Source organism: Macrobrachium nipponense, chromosome 47 (genome assembly GCF_015104395.2).
Source record: "Macrobrachium nipponense isolate FS-2020 chromosome 47, ASM1510439v2, whole genome shotgun sequence".
NCBI lineage: Eukaryota > Metazoa > Arthropoda > Malacostraca > Decapoda > Palaemonidae > Macrobrachium > Macrobrachium nipponense.
Window position 1 is genome coordinate 4,367,677 of NC_087222.1, and position 11,212 is coordinate 4,378,888.

Genomic DNA, 11,212 nt, shown 5'->3' on the forward strand with positions numbered 1-11,212 from the left:
TATCTATTGTCCAAATAATTTTATAGTAAAACTTTATATATATTTTAATTGAGCTCTTTCACACTTTTACTCGATTTTAGCAGACTATTTATGAATTTTAGATTCCATTTTAAGATAAATGTTCATAACTCTAGTTTTACCTGTATTTCATAAGTAATTTTAAAATCGAAATGTTATAATCATGCTAAAGATAATTTTAATATTATAGAGATATGCTGTAACTTTTATATCAAATATTTTATCAAGGTAAGAATTTTATTGAGCCTCAAGTACTATTATAAAAAGATTCATATTTTATATGCAAAATTTTCAATGTTTTAATTACTTTTATGAGGTACCTATATATGTCACAAATGCTTTATTGTTCTTAAAGTTGTATAAAGTAAATCTGTGTTTTTATGTTTTATAATGATGTAAATTTTTATGAAGGCACATGTAAATATCTAAGTTTTAAATGTAAACTACAATGTAATTTGTATTTATTGTAATAGCCAATGTCAATATTGGAATAAAGCTTATTATTATTATTATTATTATCATTATTATTACTCTCTCTCTCTCTTTCTCTCTCTCTCTCTCTCTTTCTCTCTCTCTCAGTGCCATTTTGCTTGGTGAGACGTACCTGTGCAAGGTCTGAATAATCAACCAATATCATGCATATAACATACAACTAGAAATTGAATTATAGCTAGAAGTGTTAGCGAACTGTCGGTGATTAGATTAGTGTCAGAATAGTAGGATAAAGCATCGACTACTATGAGATTCAGGGCCTCTGTAACACGGTTTTTTGGACTTTGCTCCTTATCAAAGCATCGGATGTTGCTGGAAGTTGACATATGTAGATTTTACAACCACACAAATTTTGTCAACATTATCAATAACCTAAACCCGATGGTTTTAATTTTTATGGAGTAAGAATTATCTAGCCGACGCCATGGCCAATGATTATGAGCCAAGAGTTGACAAACGTTCATTACGTAAGCAAGGTAAACACCGTTTGATGAAATGTTGCCCCGCCCATCCACCAGACAGAAACTCATTACCTTGTTCCATCGGCTCTGAAACCCATAGCAGTCAAGAATGGCTAACAGGATTTGGAATTGTCCCCGTGGTTGCAAAACTGCATTTGTCTAATGCCTTGCAACTTTATACAGTCAAGAGAAAGCCCATGGCCATACTTACTATAGCCTGAATAGGTAATTATTCAGTTTCTAGTTTAAATCCAATGTTTATGGTCTGATTTGTATTTAGCATAACGTGATTATAATACTTGCAATGCCATTCAGGATTTTGAACTTTTCCATTAACTATTCACTATGCCACCAAGAGAGATTGTATGTAAACAGTCTTTATATAACTATTTTTGTAAAAATAAGATTTTTATCCAAAGTAAATACAAGCTTATATGTGCTAAAATCTCCAGCAGACCAACGGATCATCCGATATAATTTTTTTCTTCTTCTTTAGGCCATACGACTGTGTTGGATATGTTTTGGGCATGACTGCATGTGCAGTGAGGGTCACCGTCAACCATGCCTCCAGTTCCGTTCCTTCACCATCGTCAGGATCACAAGCGCCGCCTTTCTTTGATAATTTTACGATTGGTGCCATTCGCCACTGTATCCACAGAAAGTTTGCCAAGAAGGAGCATTTCACTGTTGGTTCCTTGACAAATGACCTCAAAACAGCTGGCATTATTCCGGAAATGACATCATGGGCTTCAGTACTTCGACTCTTGCATTCTATGGGATTCAAGTATAAAACTTCCCAACGTAAGATGTATGTAAGGAAGGAATCTCTGGAAATTGTATGCTGCCGGATAACTGCTCTCCGTGATCTACGACGCCAGCGGGAGGAGGGGAGAGTGGTCGTTTACGTAGATGAAACCTGGTTTACGACAAGGATGGCCCACAACACGGAATGGACAGACACTACGCAGGATGTCACCAGCCTCACTTACAGTCGTCAGGTTCCTCCTGGAGAAGGTGAGCATTTTGTGGTGGTGGCAGCTGGCACGAATGAGGGCTTTATAGATGGTTCATACCTGTGCTACCTGGCCAAGACCAATCAGGGAGACTACCATGGCGAAATAAATGCAAAGTTGTTCAAACAGTGGCTAACGACGCAACTTCTGCCATCCCTTCCCGAGCCATCTGTACTTGTGTTTGATAATGCATCATATCATAGCCCACTGATCGAGGAGAGTCGATGCCCCACATCAGCAACCAAAAAGGCAGATCTTGTCATGTAATTATAATGACTTCCAATATATATATATATATATATATATAATATATATATATATATATATATATATATATATATATACATTTTCCAGTAAATGTACTTTCTGGACCATCCCGGTCCGGACAGTACATTTCCTGGAAAACGTTAGGGGCCCTCAGCTCCGAAAAATCACTTGAAATAGCGAGTTTGTTTACTATTGACACATGGACTTTGGTTGAGAGATGGCGCATACTTTAGTATGGAGGTTAAATTTTGTGGTTGTTCTCATTTCCTAAGTAATTTTTGACGTTTGAATCGTTCGTGAAAATGATAAGGAAGTTGATGATCAGTTTGGGTGTGAATTTGTACTGTATGACGAAGATGTTGTAGCTGTTACCCACCTGTAATCTCAAAGGACATAGGGCTGAGGGTGTCATCAAAGGGCTATGATCTGTGAGGGATGGTTCGGACAGTCTAGGGTAGGGATGATTCGGACGTGTCTGAATCATCCCTCTTAGCGAATTCTTTACTAATTATGAATTCCGACTAAGAAACAAAAGATTTCCACTAACAATATTTACGTTATATTTTGTGTATCCATTCATTAGCCCCCTCATTACCTTATAAAGCACTTCATAAACCCATCATAGGACCACTCATTACAAAAAAATAGCCTATCCTTTGCTTCAGATTGATTCTAGTTCCTTAAAGCCTATCATGGGACGAGAGTATAAGAAGAAAACAATAGGGAAAGGGATGCTGCTGGTATAGAAATACATTTCAGGAGTTTCGAGAAAATGGTGGTTCATGTAGAACAATTATGTAAAGAAAGATAGAAACAGGGTTGACCATGAGGGTTTTCACCACCTACAAGCACCACAACCTGCACCATCATCACAACAGCAGTTTTTGCCTGAGAATATTCGACCATTTCCAAAAGCAGGAGAGAGGAAGGAGACAGCTAATAGCAGAAAGCAGGGAAGATGCATAATTGCAATGGACACTCCAGAAAAGCTTGGATGTAAACAGAAAGAACAGAAGTAAAAGCCAAAAATCCCAGCCAAGAAGGAAATAAAGTTTGGAAATTATACCTTAAGAACATCAGAAAGCAAGAAAAGATACTAAAAACTTAAACACGGGGGACCAGACCAGTGATGAAGACCTTCATCATCGTCTTGGTGGTCTCTTGACAGCCGAGCTTAACAAAAATTGTTCTGACATCTTGGAAGAGGAGATCAGAGACACAGAAGTTGGGTTCATTGATAAATTCCCAGAGTAGTGAGACTTTGCTCTTGTTGGAACAGATCCAGTAAAATGTAGCTAAGTAAATTAACCAGCAATTTAGACGCACATGATGAATTTCAGATTTCTTACCTTAGAAAATCACAGAAATTTGCTACTAATAGTTTTACATTTCCATAAATTGAGGATAAAGCAACTGTTGGTAAAGAGGCAGTAATTGGAATGCTTCCAATTTCAGTTCATCATAGTATTAAAAGAAAACGGGAATTTCAAAGTTCGTTAGGCCAACATTAAATAAAAATTTAGGCACAACAAATGTCATGTATTTGAGTTACATTTTGTGTTTGGTGTTTACTCATGGAGAGAATAAATACAAGAATATTTCGGTTATTTAATCATTGGCAGGCGAGGATATTTCATGTAATTTTTGTTTTCAAGGATACAATATTCTTTAAGCCAGCTTTAATATTTATTCTCAGCAAACATCGTGGATTCCAGTTACATTTTCTGTCTGCCAATCACTAAGGGAGAGAATAATCTTTTAAGCTGATTTTGAGTATTTCAGTTAAACATTTCGTATGATATTTGTTTCATTTATCATCTGACTTGAAGGTAGATTTCAATTATAATAACTGTCCGAATCATCCCATGCTCTTGTCCGAATCATCACCATGGGTGGAGATGATTCGGACATTTTGGAAATTTTTATTTGAAGGCAAATAGCTTCAAGTATAGTAAAGTATACGACTTACCAAATTCACTCGTAAATGTAGGATGATGAGGCTACACATTGACATGTCAGCGACATCTCTGCTCCTTACTTAAACTTTTACTTCTAGATAGAAATTTTTAAAAAAGTGTCATAACCATCATCTATATTTATGAATTGTTCGAAGAGTCAATTAACCTATTTTAATGTGAACTTTATCAAACTGCACTTTATTGCTTGTACTACATGTAACAATTTATGATTTATCTTTAAGGTATTAATGTTCTATTATGTTCTCTCATCAGGTGGCTAGAACAGCGCGGGAAATCGTTCCGCCCTTCTGCCACATGCTCGGAGCTGCTGTTTATTTGCCAAAAGAATCGGCCGGAGCGAAGGTATGAGATTGACAACACCATCCGTGAATGGGGCCATGAAGTTGTCCGTTTGCCCCCCCACCCCCCCACCCCCTGATCACCCCGAGCTCAATGGAATTGAACAGGTGTGGGGGGTCATGAAGAGACTCTTACGTTCCTCTCTCCGTCGATTTACTCGATCCGACCTGCCGGACAGGTTGGAGGAAGCCAGGCTTTCTGTTAACCTGGAAGTGTGGGCAGGAGCAGTTCGACAATCCCGTCATTTCGAAGAGGAGTATTGGGAGTTGGACAATATCCCAGAAACAGTAGAACCAGTCATCATTATCCTGGCCAGTGATGATAAGGACGAGGAAGATGATCGTTTCCTCGAGAGTGATGACTGCATTTTGTAAATAAATCATGAATAGTTTTAGGAGTTTTATTTGTACATCTAATGGGAATTTATAGAAGTAAAGTGAACATAATTCATTTATCCTTTAAAATAATTACAACATGTAGCAAAACAAATAGTGAAGATGATAATGCAGTGAAGGAATGATACCATATTTTATCTTTAGCTTCAAGATCGGCAATAACATACCCAGTTGCCATAATTTGTTAGCCTAATGAAATAACCTATCATCTAATGTTAAACTTAATTTCTGAGGAGGCCATGGCTTATTGCACAGTGAAAAAACATGACAAAGACTTTATGAATGGTGGAACAATACATAGATGTGGGTGGGGTATCTGTGCTAGCGTAGTAATACTACTGTAGCAGTAGTGCCGCAACAGTAGTAATAGCAGTAATATACATGAATTAAACATTTAGGCCAACTGCCGGGATCCTTGAGGATCATTTAGCACTTCTTACAACTACTCGAGAAATGAGTTTTTATAGCCAGAAGTTAAATTCTCTAATCCAACAATGCCCATGAGGCCAAAGTGGGTGGAGCCTCATGAAGTCATCATTCTGACAATCATTACTGGTGAAGGTTTAAAGCCAAAATACGGTACCGGCTATTTTTTTTTATTATTATTATTATTAAATAGGTAGATTGCCAATAAATAAAAATTGCTTGACATTGGATATAGCAGTTATCAAATCAAACTTGTCTACTATGTTTTTGAAAATTACCAACTATTCCCTACATCTTGTCAATCTAATTGTGACCTATAAGGTAGACTGTAATTTCTTAGGAAACTTATTTTGGGAGTTAGACTAATAATCGAAGTGTTTTTGTATTTATTAACATATTTTGTTGGTTTGTTCATTATGACAATTATCAGTGGAGAGGTTTCAGAGTTCATAAAGGTGTACTGCTTTGCTTGTATTTAAATAATTATGTCATTGTTGCCAGAGGTTTAGCCTTCGTTACGTATAGCCAATCATCCATCGAGAAAGAGGGAAAAAATGCTGTCATAAGTTACGTAACGGGTGCGTTTGAAACCTTTTCTCTGAGTAAGTTGGCCCATCTTCAAAAAAAGTCACTTTTACATTATAAGTACCAAATTTATTCAACCTACGTAATGCAGAATACAGTAAAAATTTATGTTTAGATATAATATGTATTCTGAATAAGCGTTATATTTATGAAATGCATAGATAAAAAGTTATTGAGAAAAACGTGTTAGAGGCCCTGAATCTCTAGTAAGTTAGTTTTTCGAGTAAATTATTAAGAATTTTATCAGGATGGCAATGAGCGACAGCAGCAGCGGAAAGCAATGGAGAAATCTTGTTTGCCTTGCAGACATGCAATATGATGAATTAGCAGGAAGGGAACTGACATTTCTTATCTATGAGATCAAAAACAACCCTAACTAAATAGATGCAAAAATATTCATAGACATATTGGAAAGATATGATCCTTCAAACTGGAGCAAGTCTGCAGAAAATATTTTGAAAATAATTGAAGGAGTACCAAATAAAATTCAAGTAATCAAAAGACTTATAAAAGAATTTCACATCAATCAGCATATTCCAACAAAGAAAATGAATAAGGTGAATATAGTGAATATACTGATTGATGCAATAGGAAAACGAATGCCGAAAACATGTAATTTATGTAAGGTGTGGTGTAGCATTGTAAATCCTCAAAACCTGATCAGGAAATGCTATGCTTGCCACGTACCAACACTTCCTCAATGTGCAGAAGTCCAGCAAAATACAAGTAAGGACAAGAGTATTTTGTTAACATGTCTATAATGGATAGATAATTATATTAAATCGAGACTTAATGTGCAAATAGTAGAGGATGAAGATGAGGAAGAGGAAGACGAGGAAAATGGAAAAGGAGAAAATAAAACTGAAGTGATAGAAAAAATAATGAAAACAAAGAATAGAACAAGAGTATGGATGCAGAGATACTCATAGATACTACAGATGAGGCAATACAGCAGCATACATACGATGAAATAAATTATGACATGACAACACAAAATAAAATCTCGAAGAGGCTTTACCTAGATCTTCATACTGATGGGAAAGAGCAAGAAAAACAAAAGAAAAGAATGACACTTTGCACCCTTTTGAAAAGAAGGAATTGCAGATTCAGTGAAAGATGTTACTACAAGCATCCCAAGGTATGTCACAATTATGAGATTTATGGCAAATGTGCATACCTAGACGGCTATGAAGATGAATGCAGCGATCTACATCCAAAAATGTGCAAAAACTTAAAATAAGGAAAGGGATGCAAGTTCAACAAAAAAATGTAGATATATGCACCCTGTAGCCATGAATCAAAATCAAATAAATAATGAAAATAAAAATGAAGCAAATAAAGAAAGGAACAAAGAACACGAGGTGAAGGAAAAAACAAGCCATCACCACGTTATGAAATGTCGGCATCGAGAATTCAAGCAGCAGCACCCAGAAACAGTGCAAGGAACAAGCACTGTATATACAGTGCGAGGGGATGGTGCAGATACAGAGATAAATGCAAATTCATACACAAAATGACTAAATATGAAGACAGAAGATCGAATATATTGGAAGAGTTGGATTTTTTAATGTCAGAATTTCCGGAAATGGAGAAAAGAACAACATACCAGAAATGGAAAGAGACATGGGAAAATCCTTATTATAATAAGGGTATTAAATGAAGGAGATAACATGCAAACCATCATAGTGATGAATGTGTAGGGTTTAGTTACGAGTAACTCAAAAAGAAAAATAGAGTTCCTAGAAGAACTAACCCAAAATGAATAAATAGATATAATGAATATAAGTGAAACCTATGGTATTCCCAAGAGACTGGTAATGATGATCCGATAAAGGGGTTCCAAACTTATAGAACAGATAGAAAAAATAGGAGTCAAGGGGGAACCGCGATGTTATTATTGATCCGAAGTAGTTAAACTCATTGTTTTGCTTTAGCACTTTACCATCTTTCACTTGAATGTTTATTTCTTCATGTCCTTCTCTACTACTAATCATTAGCTCTGTCTTTTCAATGTTCACTTTCAATCTTTTCCCTTCTAGGGCTCCTTTCCATGCTAAAAACCTTTCTTGCAGTTCTTCTGTGTCTGCTATAATGACTAAGTCATCGGCAAACTTCAGTTCCCACAGTTCTTCGTTGTTCCTTAATTCTGACTCGGAGTTGATCCCTGATGGAGGTCAACCTCCACAGGGAATACCTCATTCTCCCCATAGTTTTGTCTGTGTAGTTCTTGCCCCTTCATACATCATTTTCACTAACCTTGCCAACTTCTCTGGTACTCCTCTCTTCCTCAAACATCAATAGACTACTCTTCTCGGTACCCTGCCTTTTCAAGATCCACAAAACAATTGTAAACTTTCCTGTTTCCTTCTAGATACTTCTCATGGACTTGTCTTACTATAAAAATAGCATCCACTGTGCTCTTTCCTTTCATAAACCCAAAACTACTGTTCGTGTATATCTGTTGATTCTCTCAATTTCCTTCTACTATTCTTTGTAGTACCGTAAATACATGCTCTAAAACCTTTATTCCTCTGTAGTTCCCAAAGTTTAACACGTCTCCTTTTTGTTCATACATTTTAATCATCCAACTGTCGTTCCAGTCCCTTGGCATTCCCTCTACATGCCAGATATTTTCCAATAGTGTGTGCAGCCACTCTCTGTCTAGATTTCCCGATGCTTTAATCATTTCTATTGTTACTTCTGACTTTCCTGCAGCTTTATTTACTTTTCCTTTCTTTATAGCATTCTCGACATCATTCTCTCTGATGTTTGCTATTGGTTCTTCTACTGGAGAAACATTTTCCAGTTCTTCACACTCACTCTCATTGTTTAATAGTTGTGAAAAATGGTCTCTCCATCTTCTCTTGACTTCCTCTTCCTCGATGAAGATATTTCCTATTTCATGTTTAATAATTCCTGCCTCTCCTACATCCTGCCTGTCTATTCTTCTCGCTTCTGCAATTCTATAGATTATCTTCTCTCCCTCAGGTGTTCCCGTTATTTCATCCCATTCTATCCTGGCTTCTCCCTTTGTAATCGCTACTACTCTCTTTGTTTCCCTCTTTGTCCACCTATACTCCTCTCTTGTTTGGTAGTTATCTTCTTCCCACCCACTTCTGGCTATACTCTTTTCCTTCAGAGCTGTTTGAACCTCTTGATTCCACAACCATTTTTCTTTTTCCTGTTGCTGCTTACCAATTGTCCTCCCACACACTTCTGCTGCTGCTGGTACCACAATCTTTCACATGATTCTGACATCCTACTTAAAATATCTCTCTCCTCCGGTTCTTTCCACTTTACTTCTGAACTCTCTTGCCTTCTCCCCCCTTCAGTTTCCAAGTTTTTATCCTCCTATTCCTGGTTGGGGCTTTTCTTTTCCTTATTGCTTTCAACCTAAAATCTGCCACTACCAGTTTATGCTGAGCTACATCATTTGGAATAACCTTGCAGTCCGTAATGATTTCCTTTTCTTCATTTCTAACCAAAACATCATTTGTGTCTCATTTTGTTTACTTTTGTATGTTACCAGACAACTTTTTTTTCTCAAACTGTGTATTCAAAACTACCAGATACATAGCTTCTGCTAATTCCAACAATATTTCACCTTCCTGGGTTCTTCCTAAATTTCTTCCTCCATGTATTGCTTCAAAACCGTCAGAAAACTGACACTCACCTACATGGGCATTCATGTCCCCAGATAACACTAGTAGTTCACTTCTTGGAACACTTTCAATATATTCTTCTAATTTCTCTCGAAGTTCCTCCTTTTCCTCTTCACTACACCTTTGTTGAGGAGTATAAGCCGAGATGATATGCCATACTCTCTTATCTTTCACAAACTTTAAGCTCATGAGCCTGTCACTGATATGCTGGACCTCTGTAACATTTTCCTGTAAATCTGGATGTATCTTCCCATGGGTAATAAATTTTATATCCTCTCCCAGCTTTCTTGCACTTTTCCCCTTCCATTTAATCTCTTGTTTACACAGAATCATAATTTTCCTTCTCTGCATGACATCAATCAACTCTCTCCCCTCTCCTGTGAGGCTACCTACATTCCAATTTCCAATTCTCATTTTTCCATTCTTCTTCCAATCCTCTCTTCTCACTAACTTCTTTAGACACAGTTGTGACTTCTGCGGTACCTTTTGCATATTTCTCACTGCTGTCAGGGGATACTGCAGCACGATGCTTACGGGGTACGCCCTAGCCCTATTATTGCATTCCATCATCAACTCGAGATTCATTATTTAGGTGTTGCCACTGTTTTCATACATGGTTGGCTAGACCAGGCAGCAACTCTAACCATTTATTCGGACTTGAGACTGGGAGCAAGATGGACTGGCTTGTCCCCCACTGGCTGGGTTATAACTTACATATATATGTATATATATACGATAATAGGCCGCTTAGCGCCACGTGGCCTATCTTGTCGAATTTTGAAGGAACAGAAAAGTTATGAAGAAATTTCGACAGTCCATTAGGCAACTTACAGAGTGTAGAGAAAGGGGTGGAGCTTAGACACTCGACAAGGAGAGAGCTCTAAGTCATGTGTTTGGAGGTTTGATAAGAGCTTGTGTATATTTTTTGGTCAGCGCTCCCACCACAATTTTTGCCTACCACATATCACTTTATTGTCTTCTGTGACCTTAATATGGGTCAAGGCTGTGATTTGAGTCAACAGATAATGGCAGAGATATGTGCATTGAAGCAATCTGGCCTTAAAACAAAGCAGATATCGGATCAGCTGGGTGTGAGGAGGAATTCAGTTTGGCACTGGGTAGCCAGATTTAACGAAGGTGGCAACCATGAGATTCCATCTCAGGAAAAGCACCTTGGTATGCCTAAGAAGACTTCTGATCAAAGTTTCACTGTTCTCAAGAGTCAATTAGAAAGTAATTAGTGGATCGGTCTATGATAGTCTCGTGGACGTGAGAGTGTTGTGGAGGCTTTATGTCGGAGGAGGAGCTGTGTACCCCAGACAAATGTCATCGCGGCTGTCTCACACACCTAAACGCAAGTGTTGTATTTAGTGCGTTAATGGTGTCGGGTTCGTCAGAGTCAAGACTAGATGCCATGTGGTTCCATAAAGGACTTCTGAATGCGGTCAACTTGTGTCGTTAATGGCAGGAGCCAAACCATTCGAAGATACCAGAACACACCTGGAGAGGTGTGCTGTAATGAGTCCGTTAGTGGTGTCAGTGTCGACCGAGGAAAGGAGCTTTCTGAGATCTAGA

General features: G+C 37.5%; 1 protein-coding gene across 1 annotated transcript; it reads right to left on the bottom strand.

Annotated features, from left to right (window-relative positions):
- Positions 1 to 8,445: 8,445 nt before the first annotated feature.
- LOC135204418 (uncharacterized) lies at positions 8,446 to 10,222 on the bottom strand. Its single transcript, XM_064234630.1, has 2 exons — positions 9,502 to 10,222; positions 8,446 to 9,200 (listed from the first exon to the last, which is right to left on the bottom strand). The coding sequence occupies exons 1-2, from the start codon at positions 10,220 to 10,222 to the stop codon at positions 8,446 to 8,448; spliced, it is 1,476 nt and encodes a 491-aa protein (XP_064090700.1).
- Positions 10,223 to 11,212: the final 990 nt, after the last annotated feature.

Coding starts and splice junctions, on each gene's coding strand:
- LOC135204418 (XM_064234630.1), bottom strand. CDS start 10,222: ATGAATCTCGAGTTGATGATGGAATGCAATAATAGGGCTAGGGCGTAC. Junction 9,201..9,501: donor TGAGAAAAAAAAGTTGTCTG/GTAACATACAAA, acceptor TTGTGGTACCAG/CAGCAGCAGAAGTGTGTGGG.